The sequence below is a fragment of the Dreissena polymorpha genome, chromosome 8, assembly GCF_020536995.1.
Source record: "Dreissena polymorpha isolate Duluth1 chromosome 8, UMN_Dpol_1.0, whole genome shotgun sequence".
NCBI lineage: Eukaryota > Metazoa > Mollusca > Bivalvia > Myida > Dreissenidae > Dreissena > Dreissena polymorpha.
The window spans coordinates 18,451,086-18,471,983 of NC_068362.1; the positions used below are offsets into that span (position 1 = coordinate 18,451,086).

Sequence of the window (20,898 nt, forward strand, 5' to 3'; positions counted from 1 at the left end):
CAATTGATTCGTTTTTAGTAAACCGTAAACAATTCGTTTTGTGGTTAATGGCTCCAGGTCCGAATCCTCAGATGTTAAGTCTGGAGTACCGCAGCATATAAATGACATCTCTATGGACATAACTTCAAATATAAGGCTTTTTGACGACGATTGTGTTTGCTATAGGGAAATCAATAAATTTGAAGACTGTTTGGATTTACAATCGGACATAAACAAACTTGGTAATTGGGCTACTTCATGGGGAATGAGATTTCAACCCAGTAAATGAAACATGATGACTCAAACACGTAAAAAGAAGAAAATTAATTTGGACTACACATTGAAAAATACTCGTCGTGAATTCTTATCTTGTATTAAATATCTAGGTGTGAATATCACAAGTGATCTGAACTGGAGTAAACATATTAACGAAATCTGCAACAAATCGTATAGAACCTTAGGTCTTGTCGAAAGAAATTTATCTATGTGTCCTCAAGATGTAAAACTAAAGGCATACACAGGTTTAAACCGCACAGTGCTAGAATATGCCAGCGCGGCCTGAACTTAAAAGTGTACAAAAGCTTTCAGCTAGATTCATTACTTCTTATTATCGGGACTACGAACCGGGATCTATGACTAAAATTCTAAGGGACTTAGAACTTCAACCTTTGAAAGAAAGAAGAAAACAAAATAGATTAATATTACTATGCAAAGGACTAAATTCACGTGTAAATTTACCATTGGATCAACTTAGTAGACCTATTCGCCATACTAAAAAATGCATAATGAACACTTTAACAGAATTACGAGAGGAACAAACGAACTGAAGTTCAGTTTCATTCCAAACACAATACACGCCGGGTGTGCGGACACTTCAATAACAGAGAACAACAAAAGCCACGCGCGAGCGGCGAGTTCTTCAGGTTTTTTATTTGCATTTGTGTTCTGTTCATTTGGTTTTCAGACACGAAACATTGTTTGGTCGATTAATGGTATAGCACTTCAAATTGCGAAGAAAAGAACTCGCTGAAAAACGGTGGATTTTATACAAAAAATGAAAAAATTTCATCGATAATCATCATGATTTAGATGATCAGTACGTATTTCAACAAAATAGAAATACTTGGAAATAAATCAAAAACGTTCCAAACTATTCCAAATAAAGAATAAATATGTCCATTAATGTTACAACATGTTACATTTTAGTTTACTAACGTATTTGAGGACATTCACATGTTTAAAGAGTCGGATGCCAAATTTTCATGGACACTTCTTTTATCGATCATAGCAATGATAATTACACTTGCATTCCAGATTACTCGACACTTTTTTTACCAGATATAACACACTCTTTTGAGTGAATCAGAAATGCGGAATACTGTTATATAGTAAGCAGGCGTAAATTAAAAACGAATTACCGAAATATTTTTTAGCCCTTTGGAATATGATTATGATTTTGTATAAATGTTAAAGATAAATGTGAAAATAATTCGATATGTCTGATGAGTACAGTCTATATGACCATACATTTTCCAGTTTTCGAGTCACCCAACAGATGGATTTTCGCGTAGTACACGAGCTTAAACAATTTTTAAATTACATCCTTTGTAGCGAAACGGCTGATCTAAAGCATTTATACTTATGTCCTAATGAAGGTACTAAGGCCATTTACTTATAATAATTATATACTAAATAGCATGTCATGAAACATCACTCTGCTAAAACTACAACTTAGAAATAAATATCAGCAGCGGTGCAGGTCCGAAATTCTAGTGGAACTTGTTGTTTTGGCTCAATGTCAGTAAATTAAAAAAAATAGCAATAATGAACAGACGGTTGATTAAATCGTGTAAAAGTTGTGTATACCCGTCGTTGTTATTAATATAAACACAACACTGTTCTGCATATGAACTTGGATATACATGATATAATTATATATTACAGGATGAGCGATTCGGAGTTAATGAATGTTACCTTTTATTCGTTTATTTCCACAAATGACGCATAAATGGTTTCATAACATATCTAAATTTAATATCTAAATTTAAAGCATTAATATGCGACTCTTAAATAACAACACTTGATATTTTCGTTAAAGGGGCCTTTTAACAGATTTTGCCATGCATTGAAGTTTTTCATTAACTGCTTTATGTTGATAAATGTAAACATTAGATCTTAAAAACTCCAGTACAATGAGTGATGTATTGTATACTTTATACAAACAATCCTCGTAGTATTACAAAATATACCGACAACAACAGATCTCTCCAAATTATTCAATCGTTTCGCGTTGCAACGCTTTATAATTTTAAGGGGTTTTTAATCGTCAAAAGATGCATATAATGGATATTTTAGAGCATGGTAACTGTTCAGTATTACTATTTCCTAAACAATATCATAACTACAAGAAAAATTTGCGAATCTGAAACATTTTTTTAATGTTGTCAATTTACCAAAACGTGAAAAGGTCCCTTTAATAACTTTTTGTTTGGACGTTTCACTTAGTCAGCTCAATATGATTTTACTGAGATAAGGTTTAAATGTAATTAAGCATGATTGTTTGTATTGTTTCTGCTTTGCTCATGTTGTTTATTTTTTATTTTCAAAACAATATGTTACAATCACGAAGACACATGTATACCGCATTATTAACTCTCAATCGCTTTTCTCATCTGTATTTACCAGTATATACTTTTAAGTGTACTTTATTAATTAATGCGCAGTTTTTATGTAAGTAGCGACAGTTTTGTATTGGCATCTTATTTACCAAGTATAGTGTTACTTTACATAGGATTTTATGAAGAACAAATGTTTACTTGACGCTTTTAATCGGATCCCTTTGCTCCCGTTATCTAGAGGCCTGCTATAATTAAAATTAAACACAATCGTGTTAATCCACATTATCCGTTATATCTTCATCTCTCTGAATCTCAAGTTACAACCAAAAAACAAGTTCTTTATGTAGACAATTATTTCCGGTTGTCACTTGAAATATATTACTCCAGAATAAGCATTTGAATCTTACTTAAAAATTGCACTTATACTATTAATTGTATAAATTAATAGTAATGATATTTTATAAAACAAACAACGCCATTGGTTATATTTCACATGTGTATGTAATTACGTTATGCATAGATTCCCAATGTGTCGTGCTTGACAATTCAAATTGATTCGTACTTCAAAATGTTTGGTAAGAATAGCCGTAATATACATACATGCATTTCAGGTGTAAGATAAAACTCTGCTATCAGATTGCCCAATTTGTTAAAAGTCTCTGTTATCCGAAGTGTCCTATATCGGGAATCAAAGTATCCGCAACTTCATGAATACCACCTATTAAAAATGCTCTATCTTTGTTTATATTTTAATTGAATACTATCAAAATTTCAGTATTTGAAGCACATTGATTACTCCACAGGCTGGAATAGCAAACAATTTCTCGCAATATTTCAAGTAGTTTTATTTTGTTGAAATGTTTACTGTTCACCCCGTTTATGCTGTTTTTCGGCCGAACTTTCTATATTTAGGCCACATTTTTTGTCTTCCCAAGATAAAGGGATACACCATTTATCAACTCGACCATGTGCATTGTCCCGAAAACTAATCTTTATGACATAACTTGTGAAAAACTGAGGAACTTATCTCTCGCGCGTGGCTTTTGTTGTTCTCTGTTATCGAAGTGCAATCTGTTATCGAAGTATCCGCATTACCAGCGCGCAATATATGACTGGAACTCTCTTCCACCGGACTTGATTCACAAATACAAAAAGGCCTACCAACGATTCAGTTTCTGTGTTTATCAATCAAATTCGAGAGGGGCATGAAAACTGAACAATATTACAGCTACTTGACGCATGCGCGGTGAGTAAATGTTTGTCAATGTTTCACCGTATCACATCAAGATCAAGATCAATGTCATCAGTAGTTAGTCGAACTTGTTGACGCTCTCAAATATTAAGCTACTTTTTGTATTGGTAATTTAGCCCATATAAAAAGTATCTCTAAATTATTTGCGCGTCTTATAAATAAGACTAATCAGTAGTCAACATCGTCGTTATCCGGGGCTGAAATTCAACCCATTTTCCTTCATAAAAACGTTATATAGTTTAACATATTAGATTATTTTATATTAGACACTTAAAAATTCCCATCTACATATATTCTTTACTATTTTTAAAAGACTTAATTTTGTCAAAAACTGCAATGTTATATGCATGTTTGTATATGATCCCAGCTATTTCTTCAATCAAACTTTGGATTAAAAATAATCAATCATTTGTAGAAAATATTGAATAATGTTTTACAACAAAGTATAAATAAAATTATGTTAATTTGCTTAACAAACAAAAATACACTGAACAGATAACCCGCGTTTAAATTAATTTTATAGCATGCAAATGGGCAAGTATTTAATGACATACACGCATGTATAGTCAATTCATAAACTGTGTACATGTATATACAAATGTATAGCTATTAACGGTAAAACACAATTTTCCTGGATTACACGCTCGTTTGTCTCCTTAAACATAAGCAAATATGGCATACGCGGTGTTCGATGAACATGAACGATGTGTTATATAAAAACATTAAACAATATAGAAATACAAAAAACTTATAGCTTATATCGCACTCATTGAAGAAATTCACAATTTTGGTCAATACATTGTTTCCATTGTCTTTGTCTTGCCACTTATTTCGTATTATGTAAACTATTTTTCAGGAGATCTTCAAGACTTGAAATGCTTCTGTGACACACTTTCATCACGGGATACGCATAGCTTTTGGTTCAACATATACGTGAACTCGGTTTAGAGATGTCGAACAATACAAAGACAAATAGGAAACATATCATTGTATAAGTATTTATTTAAGTAAATAAGTCTTTATGTATGCAATTATACGGGTGAATCCCAGCGACTATATACGAAACCCAAATAAACAATGGAACATGTACACATACATACTCTTATAAAAGGCATAATTTTAATAAATATGATGCATATACAATGTAAATACGGTTTCGATGTTTACCTTACATTAAATGTTTCCTTACATTCAATATTTTTTGCATGTTTCATATAATGCAGCGATATATTATGTAACTGATAGATGTGTTGTCATGTTCAGACACATGCACGAAATACACATGGTTTTCCAACTGTTTATCATCGCCACATACTCGGCTAAGGATTTCAGTCTATTGTTTTAGTGTTCTTTTAATGGTAACGATCCCTTCAATAAACTTTCGTCACAATTAATTAAACGCATAAATATTAGATATAATACGCACAGGTATGGATGAAACACATAAATATTATATATAATACGCACATATATGGATGAATCTATTTATACTGCAAAATAAACATATAAACTAAGCTTATATTTGTATGACAGTATTAAATTCGATTTATTTCTTTCACATTATAACTGTAGATGTAATTAAAATGTTCCAATTAATGAATGTATGCACGAACATTCGAATATTTTCCAATATATTTTCCGATTTTGAAACACGATTTATGTAATTTTTGTTCACTAAGTGAAGTTTTACTTTATACATATATTAACTGAATAAAATAATAATTTTTGCTTCGATACCGTTATTAAAATATCCAGAACTTAATTACTCGCATACCTACACTCATTTTACTACGTATAGGTACGACTATGCGTTTTAAGTTACATTTTATTGAACTTATAATGTCTAACCTTTAATTATTTTTATATTATATTTTTTATCGTAACGGCTGTATTTCTGCCAGTGCTGGTGTTGGTAGGGTGGTCGCTCCACTGTCACGCTTGCAATCATTGCAACCCTCTCACAGTCGCGTGTTATCGACTTTGAACGACCCGTAACCAATGTCTGGAAAGAAGCACACTCATTTTTTTATATAGCCAAACGTAAAAGCGAAGATATTTACCTAAAAAGAACATGAGTACACGCTTCTGTGCGCTTACCAACGGAATGGAAGACGACTGTTCAAATCGACTCAAGTGTCCACTATCTTACTTATTACTAGTAATTAAATACACATTTAACTTATTTATTTGTTTACCCTAGCATACTTTTAACATTGAATCATTTTTTAAATAGGGGATTTTTATTAACTTTCTTTGTTTATTTCTAAACAAGAATCGCTGAATATCGAGATGGATTCCGACGTGTGGAAATAAAGAAGACGTACTGTTTTTGCTCTCGAGGACTCCCTTAATGAGAAAAGTGGCCGTGATATTGTGTTTCGTTCAGTCAAGACTATAAAAATATAACACATACCGTCGTCGATGCCAGCATACTCGTGTTCCGCCCGCTGGCTCATGTTGCTGTTGCTGCCGCCGTTACTTTCCGTCTGGTAGGGGTCGTACTTCTTAGAACCACCGAAACCACCAGATCTCCCCGCGCTACAGAAATGTTAAACTTGGTTGTAAGAGATGCAGCGGGTGTCAAAGTGCATTGTGATTGCATAATTGTATAGTAGTACACGTGAATCAGTACATGTATTTACAGTACATGAAACGTAATAATCATATACAGTGTACGTACATTTGTCCTTTTCCTATACATGTACAGTAATCGTTAACAATAATATAATTGAAGACAACAACCAACCCAAAACGCATAGTGTGTAAATTGTACTTGGTCTCATTTATACATTCATGTTTTATGTTTTAATATGCAAATATATATGATTATACATCTGTACTGGAGTTAATATTTGGCGAGCGCTTACGATCGTTTCATGTAGATCTTGTAGGCAACCACCACAATGACGACTGCAGCCAGAGCACCGAAAATACCGCCGACAATAGCACCCGTGTTGACCCCGTCGTCATCACCGTCAGGATTCCCGCCTTGTCCTTCAACTTTGTTTAATAATACACTAATTGTCCTGTTTTTTCTAATTTGTATGGAAACTTATTCAACGTTTGCACATATTTGTACTTTATACTTTATATAACTTTCAAAGTAACATTTATTATGTATTATAAATATCTTTTTGTGTTTATACAATATGCGACTTTCAAACTCATGTGTGTTATATACTAGACTATGTAAGATTCTTATTTGTTATATTTTTATAGGTTTTATACCAAAATAACAGTAGAATTCTCTGTAACATTTCAAAATATATTATAATAACGTTATCAAATTTTAATCGAAGACATAGTGTTTCAGCGCTACACATTGTATAGTAGTATCTAAATCAATCACGTATTCTCGTTGTGTATGTACATGGTATGCAGCAATTAAAAGTAATTAAAAAATGAACATATAAAAATATGTTTCATCTTTGATTGTATTTGTCAGTGTCAGATAATTTGAGGTCAGTGACTTCAAATTATGACCTGGAGGTATATATTATAAGTTTCTACTGAGTATCCGAAGTAATGACAGTTTATTTGTAATCTTCATTTTAGTAAAAAAGAGGCGAAATTCTGCTAAAAAGAAGGTCAGTTTTATGAGCATGAGCATGGTCGATTACTTCACATGTTGACCAAGATGACATGTGAGAAGTATATACTGAATATCTGTAGTAGTTCAACTTGTTGCACGCAAACCTTAACTTTAATGTCAACTTGCAGTTCAACCTATAGGAGCATTTCTATACGAAATGTACCTTAAACACTAATTAAATACAATTCTTATTCACAATTAAATACTTGTTGTTTCGGGTGTATAAAGCTGTCACAAGCAAAACTTAACCAGATCTTCAAAATAAAAGGAAATAAAAAATGCAAATTGGCAATTAATAGTCCAGAACCTTTTTCTATAACCTCGCAAATGACTCCAATAATTTCAACTGCTTATCTGTACAATATACAAAGAAAAGGTGTTGTTGCAAACAGACATTACCAGCATTTTTAATAAGAAAAAGGCCGTTCAGTCTGCTCACTTGCAGGTCTAAGTCACGGGCTTTAGTGATTGATCACGGATAATTACCTTGAAGTACTAGCGTGAATATCCAAGTAAACATCTATTGTTATTAAGAATACTTAGACATTTAATGTAAATATTCCTACATGGCCAACAGTGTTTGATGGACTTAGACACATGTAACTTCAGTTAGACCCATGGCGCTTCATCAATTAACGAGCATTCTACAACCTGAAAGCGAACGTTTTGATCCTCACCCGTGGAGCACGTTTCCCCAGTGAAGCCGTCGTCACATCCCAGGTCACATGACCCTGAGTAGGTGTCACACACGGTGTCGTTGACGCAGTTGCCACAGATCATCGCACAGTTCTCACCGTACGTGCCATTGGCGCATCCTGAAACAATTAAATGTATTTTTTAAGCGTGTCCAATGCATTTGAAAATTGCAGAGTGCAATAAGACAATCCAACCTATTTTGCAAAAACATATTGCAAATACATTTGTGTTGATCTTATTGCAAAACCGTTTTTTATAATAAAAAAAATGTCTATTGCAAAAACAAACACTCCAGCCATTTTTGCAATAATATTATTGCAAAACGGGTTTATTGCAAACCGGGTTGTAACAAAGCGCATTACCTCCAATCAAACTCAAGTGTTTGAGGAGGACCAGCTTTGTGCGCCTTTAACCTTGTTCCGCAAATGCAATTCCAAGCTAGGTCTGCACGGTGTAAGCAACCACGTTACATAACTTTAGCTCAACTCCCCAATTACACTTAAGGTGCTGTGTGACCACGTTATTTATTACTATCTATGGAAACATTGACATTTACGCTATTCTATGTATGTATGCTTCATAAGAAAGTCACTAGTAACCGTAATAGCGATATCCTCCATAACAACCAGTGTACCTTCTTTGCATAACTTTCCCTTGTAACCAGCTGCGCAACCGTCAGGGCAACTTCCGTTCACGTGGTTACAGGACGCATTGTTCTTACACCAGCCACATGTTTCATTACACTGTACTCCATAACTGCTATTGGAACATTCTGTGTCGAATTCAAAAGTTCAATTATGCATCGTTAAAATAGATAATATTTGATTTTGAAATGCATGCCACGGTAGGCATTTTAAACAGTTCCAAAGCGCTGGTCCTGTTGTACAAGAAAGAAGCAATCGGCCATATTTTGCATATCTGTTCTATCTAAGGGGAATACTTAGATTAACAACATTATATAAAAATATATCTACAGAATGTTTAAATACATTTTGTATTTATTAATCTTTCAAGTTGTAATCATACGGTTACTGTCGCTAGGCTCATATATTTTACCCGTCTGGCACGTGTCATTGAGCCATCCATCAGAACATCCGTTTGGACACCGTCCGGTCACGTGATCACAAACGTCATCGTTTGCGCATGACCCACAATCTTGGAGGCAGGTGTCGCCGTATTTACCGCCATTGCACTCTGTGTATAAAGGAACGATTCATACAGATAATTTATAAGCATAACGTACAAATGGTGCTATTTAATGTCACATAAAGGATAACGTTATGGTATATATCAATAAATATGGGGTTATATTTGAAAATTGAATCAATTTTTTCGTCGTACCCGTATCGCACTTCAGACCCGTGTAACCCGGGGAGCAGCCGCCTGCTGGACACTCCCCCGTGTCCTTATCGCAAGCCGCACCGCCGGCACAGTAGCAGCGGCCGTCACACGCCACACCGAAAGTCCCGTCGGCACAGTCTGGAAATATTGAACTAGGTATCTAATCCGGATTCATATATTGCCTGCATAGAAAAATGAACCGGCCTAGGATAAAAAAAGAAGCGATGATGGCACACATTTCTATCTCGGCAAAATAGATGGAAATATTTTTTATACACATGCACCTGTATGAATTATATTCTATAGTTATAAAGTAAAACGTGTGTATACTGCGATTAATAGTGTAACAACTTAGACAATCACATAATTTGTCGGTACTTGTTACCGTTTACAGTATCCGAAATCCGTTTATGTTAAACGGATGCTTCAGCGATGCGATCCTTTACGTATATATGTACTGAATAAGAAACAGACATTATGTTTCTCTACATTAAAACATGTATTAAAAGTTCGTAAATAACATGCTCCACTCATGCACAATCAACACTATCCGCGATATATTTTTAAGTTAGTAATAAACATTAAACGTGCATAAGTCATGTATTTTTTATATTCCGTATGAACAATGACACAAATAATATTTTGTATAGAAAGTATGGTATGCACAGCTTACATGAACAGTCCTAATATGGACGAGTGCTGACAAATATGGTATGCACCTGGCGATAAATAATATAAACTGTCTCAAAATGTATGGAAGGGTGGTTTCTCACCTCCAAAGACGCGGACCTCACAGAGACAGAGTGCCCCTCGGCGAGGCAGGGCGATGGTAACATATCTGGCCAGTACCGGACTAGGAAAGCTCACATTAAAGATGCCCTCTCCGTATGCCCCGGTCTGGACATAGTCAAGGTCCAAGCCGGATACGTCGGTCGTGTTGGACACGTGTAACGTGAAGTTGATCAGGTATGCGGACCCTAACATATCTGGAAGTGTTAGATAAAATTTAATCATGAGTACATAAAGATTAACCAAATGAAATCCAACCCACATGCATTTATATTTATAATATTATATTGAGATAAAGAAAAAAGGCATGCGGTTAGGTAATCATTTTCACCTGTGCGACCATAGACGAGAATATTCTCTATCCGCGACACGGACTCCATATCCAGTTGCCATGACGGAGCTTCATCAAAAAGGTCAGTTTGACTGCACGTCCTTGATATTGTCGCGTTACTCTGTGTCCAGTCACCATCCACCGCCAGGGAGGGGTTCCAGAGAAACCCGTTCCCGAAGTATGTGGACGACTGATTGGACGCCTTTCCGATCGCCCGATTTAAATCTTAAAGCACATTTATTCGTATATGCTCACACACATAACAATAATATTTTATTGAAGAATGTTAACTGTCTTCTTCGCAAGGGTTTTTGTCATTTGTATTATACAATTCTAAACATCTGTGCAAAGTGTACTAAGAAAAAATGGTAGAATAGTTCAAAAAGAGTATTTCTGATATCAACAACTAGAACATTATAAGCATGATTCGGTGTTTTAATAAAATCATGTTTCATTACAGACACGATTTCCTACATGACGTGTTTTACTATTAACTCGTGTTTTATTTAAGTACATGTTACCAATAAACACATGTTACGTGAAAGGATGCGTTACCTATAAATACGTGTTGCATAATTATAAGACACGTTATCTGTAGGACACCTTAGTTAAAAGACGTTATATGAGGACGAGCTACTTAACAGTACATTTCACCAATAAAACGTGTTATTCAAGAGCACGCGATTATGTTACCAAATGTTAGAGTTAAACGCGTCTTACCTTTACGCACCTGCTTTCTTAACAGACGTGTACCTGTTCATACGTTTAACCTGTAACACATGTTACCTATATGGCAGAATTCGCCGATGACCCCGTCGTCGCAGCCCGCGGGGCATACACCAGAAGTGGCATTGCACGCCACTCCATTGGCACAGAAGCACCGCCCTTCGCAGTTGGGACCAAAACGACCAGAGGAACATTCTGTGGAATTTATTATCATATTTTAAAATTCCGAAAATTGATGAATCACAATTGCACAAGTTACTAATCGGAAACGTCGCCCCCAAAAGAAATAGCGGTCCACAGTCAGACAAAGCGGAAACCAATTTTGTCAACACGAGCCAACTTCAAAGTTGATAGTGTGTTTTTTATTTGAAAGTGAATGTTTTTTTTACCACGTTTGGTTATTTGCTTTTGTACTTTTTGTAACAGTTTCACAAATCAGGATGACGCTCATTGGCTTAAGCTAGGATGGCTCACCTGTTTTGCACGATGTACTATTTCCGGTCCATCCGGGAGCGCAGCCAGTCGGACAGGCTCCAGAAGCTGGGTCACATATGACGTCATCAGCGCAATTTCCACATGCTTTGCTACAGTTGTCACCATAGAAACCGGCGTTGCATTCTGAAGTACGGGGATTTCAAATCATTTCATCGTGTTTGATTTATGCTACGTATACGGTATACGTAAACATTAATAGATAATGGTGTGGAAAAAAAAGAACACACAAATGGTACTGATAAAAATAGGGCTAGAAATAAAAACAACAATGATTGTTTGAATCATCAACTATTTTACGAGAAACCGTCTGAGACGGGTGATGCTCCCCAAAGGTTTTTTGTCACAATATTGCACTATATATTCAGATAAAAGGAAACGTCTTGAGGGGCGCAACTTTGAACAAAATAATACGATGGATGGTTCAGCAACTTAAAAATTTCAAAGGGCCATAACTCTCTAAATAAATCATCTTACCAGAACCCACAGACAACATGCGCATCTACTCAAGGTAGTTAAGCTTCCCATAAAGCTTCATTGAATTCCAGTCAGTAGTTGGGGAGAAATAGCCTGGACAAGATTTGCACTATATGTACAGTTTATAGAAAATTTAAAAGGGCCATAACTCTGTGAAAAATCATCCGACCATAATCGGCTGATAATATTCACATCTCCTGTTGGTAGTGAAGCTTCCCATTAAGTTTCATTGAATTCCCGTAATAAGTTGCTGAGAAATAGCTCGGACAAGAATTGCACTATATGTACAATGGAAAATTTCAAAGGGCCATAACTCTGTGAAAAATCATCCGACCAGAACCCGCTAATAATATGCACATCCCCTTTTGGTAGTGAAGCTTCCCATAAAGTTTCATTGAATTCCGGTCATTAGTTGCTGAGAAATCGCCCGGACAAGAATTGCACTATATGTACAGTTAATGGAAAATTTCAAAGGGCCATAACTCTGTGAAAAATCATCCGACCAGAACCCGCTGATAATATGCACATCTCCTTTTGGTAGTGAAGCTTCCCATAAAGTTTCATTGAATTCCGGTCATTAGTTGGGGAGAAATAGCCCGGACAAGAATTGCACTTTATGTACAGTTAATGGAAAATTTCAAAGGGCCATAACTCTGTGAAAAATCATCCGACCAGAACCGGCTGATAATATGCATATGTCCTCTTGGTTGTGAAGCTTCCCATAAACTTTCATTGAATTCCGGTCATTAGTTGCTGAGAAATAGCCCGGACAAGAATTGCACTATATGTACAGTTAATGGAAAATTTTAAAGGGCCATAACTCTGTGAAAAGTCATCCGACCAGAACCGGCTGATAATATGCACATGTCCTCTTGGTAGTGAAGCTTCCCATAAAGTTTCATTGAATTCCGGTCATTAGTTGCTGAGAAATAGCCCAGACAAGAATTGCACTATATGTACAGTTAATGGAAAATTTCAAAGGGCCATAACTCTGTGAAAAATCATCCGACCAGAACCCGCTGATAATATGCACATATCCTCTTGGTAGTGAAGTTTCCCATAAAGTTTCATTGAATTCCGGTCATTAGTTGCTGAGAAATAGCCCGGACAAAAATTGTGCACGGACGGACAGACAGACGCACACACACACGCACGGACAGACGAAGCGGCGACTATTTAATTTGGGGAGCATACAAATAAAATACGATTGCCTACCTGTTTTGCATGTGTTGTTGATCCAGCCGGGCGCACAGCCGTTTGGACAATCGCCTGATATAACGTCACATATGACGCCATCACGGCAATTACCGCACTGTTCGGAGCAGTTCTGTCCGAACGTGGAGCCGACACAAGCTTAAATAATAAAAAGCTACGTCTACGTAGATTTGGTTATGAATGAATGTAATAATTTATCTCTGCATGTTTTAGAATGCTGTGCAAAAGTTTTCGACAAAAGATCAATATCAGTTTGGCAATTCATTTTATATACTGCTCATTTATCTAAACTAGATGTTGGATGATGATCAGAAATAGACGTTTCGCGGACATAATGTATAGGGTACACACATTTTCCGGTACTTGTTCACAGTTAAGTAAAATGACGATTTTCAAAAGTATTGTCACATTCAAAAACCAGCAAATAAATTGTATTTAATCTAGCGAAATGACACTCCTGGCTATGATTTTTTATTGATCCATTGATGTATAATCGCGATTAAAAATCTGCCTAATAATCAAGCGTGTGTTGCGGTATGCACAGATTATTTGGAAAATACGTGTAATACTAACATAACGTTTATATTTTGCAAATTAATGCAAAGGCAGCGTGGCTTATATCAGGGGAATGCGGTATTTTATTTCAACTGATTTATTTTGTCTTTTTAGACTAATCGAAACAGTAAAGATTTGTGAGTAAACATATCAATAATATTTTTCAAAAAACAATATTTAAAGATAAATATAATAAAGCATTATACCTTAAATATTTTAACTTGTAATACAATTTATGGTATCGCATATGTGTTAGTTTCATTCTTTATTTACATATTGTGGCATATTTGGCCTACTACTTTTCGTTAAAGAAAATTTAGATCACATTCATAAGGTTTAAATATAGAAATCTTGTTACGGTGGTCAATAACTTAATTTTGAGTTCGTCTATATAAAAAAACTACACAATTGAATAAAACAAAGGTTGATACTATTCGCTCATCTCTGGGTTAATCATCAATAGTTATACATAAATAACATATTTTTTCTTTGCCAACTGACAATCGGTTCTAGTAATCAGGAACCTATCCAAAAAGTTTTTAAAAGGTTGCATAATATATATAATATATAGGATCCGCAATGTGTGTGTTTTTTAGCTTATGAATTAGTTATTCAAATTGTAAAGTAAAAAATTGAAAGTGTCGAATTCGCCACAATGGTAAATAAAAAAAGCTACATTTTATCAAAAGATTTATTTTGAGGACAGTGTTTATAATGTAAAACGCTTCTAAACAATTTAAAACTTTCTTCTGGCAAGGGAAACAGTTCATTAAACTTCAAGATCATAAATGCACTAGAAATTAAAATCTCTTTTTCAAATTTGTATTCCAAGTTTGACCATGTTCCCCTTTATTGGGATATTTGTGAATCAATAGAACTACTGCTACACAGATATTACTTACTAATAATATAGATCTGCTTGATGAGCTCAAATAAAAAAACACGCACGCATTTCTACTCCATAGTTATGTAGAATTAAAAAAAGAGTCATGACAATTGATAAATATGATGATACTGATTTGGACGGAAAGTGCTTGACCTACTTACTTTCACTGCACGAGCTGCCGTGCCAGCCAGGTTGACACGTGCTAGGACACGCGCCCGTCACGCGGTCACACGTGGCATTGTCCGTGCAATAACATGTGGACATGCAATTATCCCCGAACTGCGGTGGTACACAATCTAAAAATTGATTTTAACAATTGTTTATGTTTTAACTTCTTTAACATATAGTCCATCGATGGTATATATTAACAAGTCTCATTCAAAAGAACATGTTGCTGTTTATTTCAAAAGAATATTCTTAAAAGATCTTATAAAGTTCGCCGTTAAAAACATATTATCTGCTCGTAAGTGCGCTTGTAAAGGCTCGTTATTTACAGAATCGATGAACTGTTAAACAAGGTAAAAGAAAAGGTATCACATGTTACATTCTATATGTCTTAAGTTTGTCAATGTTTTCATACCTAGTGTGCAGTTGACACCTTGGTAACCCGCAGCACATCCGGATGGGCACATTCCGTTAATGACGTCACACTGCGTGTCGTTCACGCAGTTACCGCATGTATCGCTACAGTTCAGTCCCCAGGTACCGTTCGTGCAAGCTTGAATAGGACAGACAGTTTATCATAATACTCGCAAATATCATGCGAAATTGTATATACATGTACATTAGTTTTTTGTCCATGCATGTGTTTTGATTCACGGCAATCACTTAATTTTACAACTTAGCAAAACAGTCTTACCCGACAGGCAATCCACTCCCTGGTACCCGGCGTCACACCCAGCTGGGCATGCTCCCGTCATGACGTCACATGGGACGCTGTTCTTGCATGCTCCACAGCTTCGGTTGCAGTTCGCACCAAAAGTTCCATTCTGACAAGCTTTTAATTTAAAATATATCACCAAATAAATTACGACATTTTTATTGGGTTAAAGCTGCCAGTTAAACCTACTTAAAATATTTATGTCACAACTAATTATTACACATTTAAACAGAAATGTAATATAGTCTTTATGGATTCATCAAAGAATTATATGTAGGAAGCTAACCTGGAGGACTAAGAAGGAGGGAAGCTTTAAACGTCAAATATATACATACAACACATACCATCTTTGCAGGTGTCACCACGCCATCCAGCGCTGCATCCTCGTGCACACGTGCCTATGATCCCGTGACACGTGTCGTTATCCAGACAATGTCCGCACTCCTCCAGACACGTGTCACCATATTTTCCGGCAGGGCAAACTGGCAGAAGAAATATCCTGTTATAATTTATATTTGGGCCATGTATCAGACGAAAAGTAAAAGTTAACTGTATCGTCTTTACACGAGAATAGACTTTAATTGATGAATCGTGTTACGTTTGTTAATCGTTTTTTTAATATCCATCCAATGTATTTAAGAACACATGTTTTCGATGCTGATCTGTCCAAAAAACACGATTCGGAGTTCTTATATAAAGTTTAATAGTTACGCATTGGTACGGCAAAGAGGTTAACAAGAAACTTGCCGTCTTTTAGTACTGTTAGCGCTTTCATTAGTTGTTCAATCACTTTCTCCAAACATTTCCACTAACCAGTTGACACACTAAGAAATCAGAGTTATGTTTAACTTAACATTATACAACCATAACTGAAATATTATGAAAATAGTTATTTGTGCACGATGTTACGCAATAACCAACAAATGCAAAGCTTCCTGTGATTTGATTATACGCCTAAACACAAATCTATACACAGGAGTGTCCTACCAGTGAACGCCTCCACTTCACAGACCGTCAGCGGAACACTGGGGTTCGATATCCGCTCTATGATAAGGGACCGCGTAGACACGTGCGGGTTGATTATGACGTCATATATACCATTGATGGCCGCGTGCATGGAACTGTTATAGAGCAACGCTCGCGGCAGACGGAGTGCGTTGTCGTACAGAAGGAAGCCGGAAAGTTGACCTACAACGTGTTTATCGATCTAGAAACTTTTCAAACACAGACCTCTTTGTTTTTTTAAATGTATGTATTTAATGAAATAAATTTCCAAGCATACCAAATACATACAATACATGTACATATTTAGAATGAAAACAGTACTTTATACGATTTCAGTTTATAAAAATTGTACATGTTAAAAAGGGCTGTTTAGGAAAAAAATTGGCACAACTTTTATTTATTCTGCACTCTAAAGAATAGTGCTTATTTGACTGGTAGATTGCATGCGTATCTAAAATTATAAAGACTGGGTCGGATTGTTACGCTGGACAACAAATCCGAGGATTCGATTCCCGTTCGGCCACATCACATGTGAGGGTATGGTGCATAACATCATTTCTTCGGCAATTCTACCCTACCTCGTATTCAAGTATGTTAGTTGTCATTTACTGGCATATGTATGAATACTTAGTACTGGTAAAACACCTAACAAACAAAAGTGCGAATAAGTCGCACACAAAAGCGAAAATCCTACCCATAAACGAAACTTAAATTACCGGTTTCTCAAAAATATTTCTTTTAAGGAAGAAATTTGGGAAATGTACCTTCCAACCCATCCTTTCCGTAAATGAACACGCGTCCAATCTCGATAGACCCGCCCAAATTCACAGTGATGGCATTTGTCGTCTGCGCGTCTGTTGAGCAACAGCACGTGGAGGCTGTCGTTTGGTCGGTGCATCCGTCTGTCGCTAAAGCCCCGCCTTCTCCGCCACTCAACGTAACTGTCTTGTTAAACAACACGTTCGCCCCTGTAAACAAAGGATTTTGCGTACACGTTTAAGCTAATTTACGTTGGAATTTGATAAAACATACTATTTTTTATCAACATTTATGTATTTATTTCAGCTCGTTGAATATTTAATAATGCGTCCTTTTCCTTGGTAGAACCAGAATTTGGTGTCTTTTGTCACAAGGCGGACACCATAGCGATATATCAACTTCTGTTTAACAATTACTTCGCACTTTGAGTAACTGCATACTTAAATCAAATTTCGATTTCTTTATTTCGCAACACTTAGTCGTTTAATACAAGGTAAAAACAATCGTGACGATTCTATCTTAGTTTAAGAATACATTGCTCTTACTCTGTATGCAGAGATCCCCCTTCCAGCCGCCCTGACACCCTGCGGGACACGTCCCGGTCTCCTTGTGGCATGCAGCCCCATCCTGACAGAAGCCACACCTCCCAGAGCACGTGGGGCCGTACGTACCGTCGTCACAAACTGCAATTATGAGCATATAATGTTAGAAAAAAATCTCTTGCTTTATTTCCTACATTATTTTGCTAAATATATTGGTTAGACAGCGATCAAAATGACGTCCATTAAATGCAAATTATGCCATTTAAAATGGCTATTGTAAAATGTGTAATTGGTTTTGCTCAGCTGAGAAAAACGTGCTCATTGTGAGCTTTTGGGATACCGGGATGTCCGTCGTCCGTGTGTTTGTGTCTGTCCACCGACAACTTTTTTTCAACTGATATTGCCTCCTGAACCGCTCGGCAGAATTAGGTAACAAAGGTTTAAATACATTAAAACTGAAACAAACAATTCTCTTCTGAAACAGAACTGCCAAAACGTTTATATTTAGTATGTCGCACCGCAGTGTGGTCCTCTGCAACGTTTGTTCTAATCCATCCCTGGGGTGGAAACTAGTTTTCTTTTTAAGTATATAACGAAAATTTATAAAATAAATCTCGTCTCATATCCATTTATAACATTGTATAGTGGCCCTGTACAAAATCCGTTCAAATCATTCCCAAGAGTGAAAATGAGCCCAGCTTTGGGTGAAACTTGCTTTGTATATAAAGTGAAAATTATAAAACAAACTTCTTAACCCACCACACCAAGAGTTTGGTATTTGTTATGTAACATCATATATTGGTTCTCGACCAAGTTTGTTCACATAATACCACCGCTCACGTCCCAAGGGTTGCACGTTTTACAATGGTTTAGACATCGACAAAAAAAATTTACATCTGAAGTTATAGAGTCCAAGGCTCTCATATTTGGAATGTAACATTATCGGTCTTCAATGAGTGTTCGAATCACGAACTTAAGATAACATATATAAACTTATTGGGAAAACCGTTAAACAATATTCTTGTATGATACTGAAAATCATATTGCTTTCCTTTTTGGCACGTAGCATCACTTAACGGAACCTGTTCACGTTTTGGAATATTTATGTTATTTGCAATGAAACAGTTATTGTGATAGTTTACCATGCTGTAAAATATATATTACATGCATCTTATGAAGATTAAAAAACCTGAAAATAATAAAGCTTTACAAACGCGAAACGATTGAATAATTCGCAGAGTTCTGTTGTTATCGTTATATTTTGTGACAATAAAACGTGGCTTTCATGTTTGGCATGTAGCATCATCTAGAGTTTGTTAAAATTATGACACTGTGTCAAAGTGGCCCCATCCAAAGAGGTCAACATTTTTACATCATCTTGTACAGGGAAACCCTTTAAAGATATTTGTGTCTGAAAGCAAACCGATGGCTTTCATATTTGGTATGTAGCAGCATCTAGAGGTTTTGTACAAACTTTGTCCAAATCTAACCACGACCCAGGGTTCACATGTTTAATGGAGACGTAGAAAACAAGATGTTTAAACTCTTATTTGCAACACGGCCCAGAGCTTTGATAGTTGGTATGTAACATAAGATAATGATCCTGAAAAAAAACAATTGTTCACATTATGTCGATGGAGTAAAAACTGGTCACGCACCAGGTGTCGCATTTTCTACATTACTTTTTTAGAAAAATAACTTGATTTAAGAAATGTTTTCTCAAACATGTTTTTCCCGGAAACGACACAGTTCCATATTGTTATATGTTGTATGTAACATCAGATAGTGTTAAGTTTGTTCAAATTATTCTTCTTACTCAAAATCTCTATCACAAATACGACAAAACACGATACAATCAAATTATGCCCCTGTCGTCAACATAAGCTACAACTTAACTACTGTTTCTCAGATCGGATTTCAATGATCCTTAATGTCCTCTTGTTTACATGGTAGTGATACGTGAATGATACGAATACAGAAAAGTATAGAAACGAATATTGCTTCTCGTATTTGATTGTTAAATACACATTGTGTAGGCAGAAACAATAATGAGCACTATTTATTTTAAAACGACAGCATGTAACCTTCGTAAGCCTCCACTTCACACAACGTTATGATGTTATTTGGCGTCGGCCGCTCCACTCTGATGATGGTAACGTTTCTCACTGGTTCAATTGTTATGGCGAAAGTGGCGTTGTCAGGAAACGGTGCCCCTGTGTTGTTATAGACGTGAATCTTCTCCCCGGCAGTTTCGTTTTGAATGTACACTTGAAACCCCTGCAACTGGGCTGCGAGGAGTCACGACACAGTTTTAGCATTAGGGACTATTAATGGCGTTTCAATGTAATATATAATAATGCAAGTTATAAGGAAAAATAAAAAAAATAAACCGAAATATATAATTTAAGTTAAGTTTCCCAAATGTACTTTTTAAATGTATTTTTTGACTGACAGAACCGTACCTATAAAGTATTAAATACGTGCCAAAGAGATTATCGAACGATAGTATATACCTGGCTTATTGTCCGTCCGTCCAATGATGTTGATCCGCCCCACCATAAACATTCCTCCTAGATGCACCTCCCAGTAATTGTCCGCAGCATTACCTTGTGAGGCACTGCAACACTTGTCCACTTCTGGTGACCTCTCTGGTACCACCCCATCCACGGCCTTATCCGCTGTCCACACGAAACCATTGGTTTCATCATTGAACGCGCTCAGTTGTGTGGCATTTTTCACACGAGCGACGTTTACAGCTGACAT

At 36.0% G+C, this 20,898-nt stretch overlaps 1 protein-coding gene across 1 annotated transcript; it reads right to left on the bottom strand.

Moving 5' to 3' along the window:
- Positions 1–4,880: 4,880 nt before the first annotated feature.
- On the bottom strand, positions 4,881–20,898 carry LOC127840358 (multiple epidermal growth factor-like domains protein 10). The gene is made up of 20 exons (XM_052368768.1): positions 20,742–20,898; positions 20,220–20,423; positions 18,139–18,276; positions 17,599–17,802; positions 16,817–17,017; positions 16,174–16,311; positions 15,530–15,667; positions 15,111–15,245; positions 13,509–13,646; positions 11,799–11,942; positions 11,385–11,519; positions 10,599–10,823; positions 10,252–10,464; positions 9,479–9,616; positions 9,194–9,331; positions 8,772–8,909; positions 8,119–8,256; positions 6,717–6,849; positions 6,263–6,387; positions 4,881–5,851 (listed from the first exon to the last, which is right to left on the bottom strand). The coding sequence occupies exons 1-20, from the start codon at positions 20,896–20,898 to the stop codon at positions 5,808–5,810; spliced, it is 3,024 nt and encodes a 1,007-aa protein (XP_052224728.1). The 3' UTR covers positions 4,881–5,807.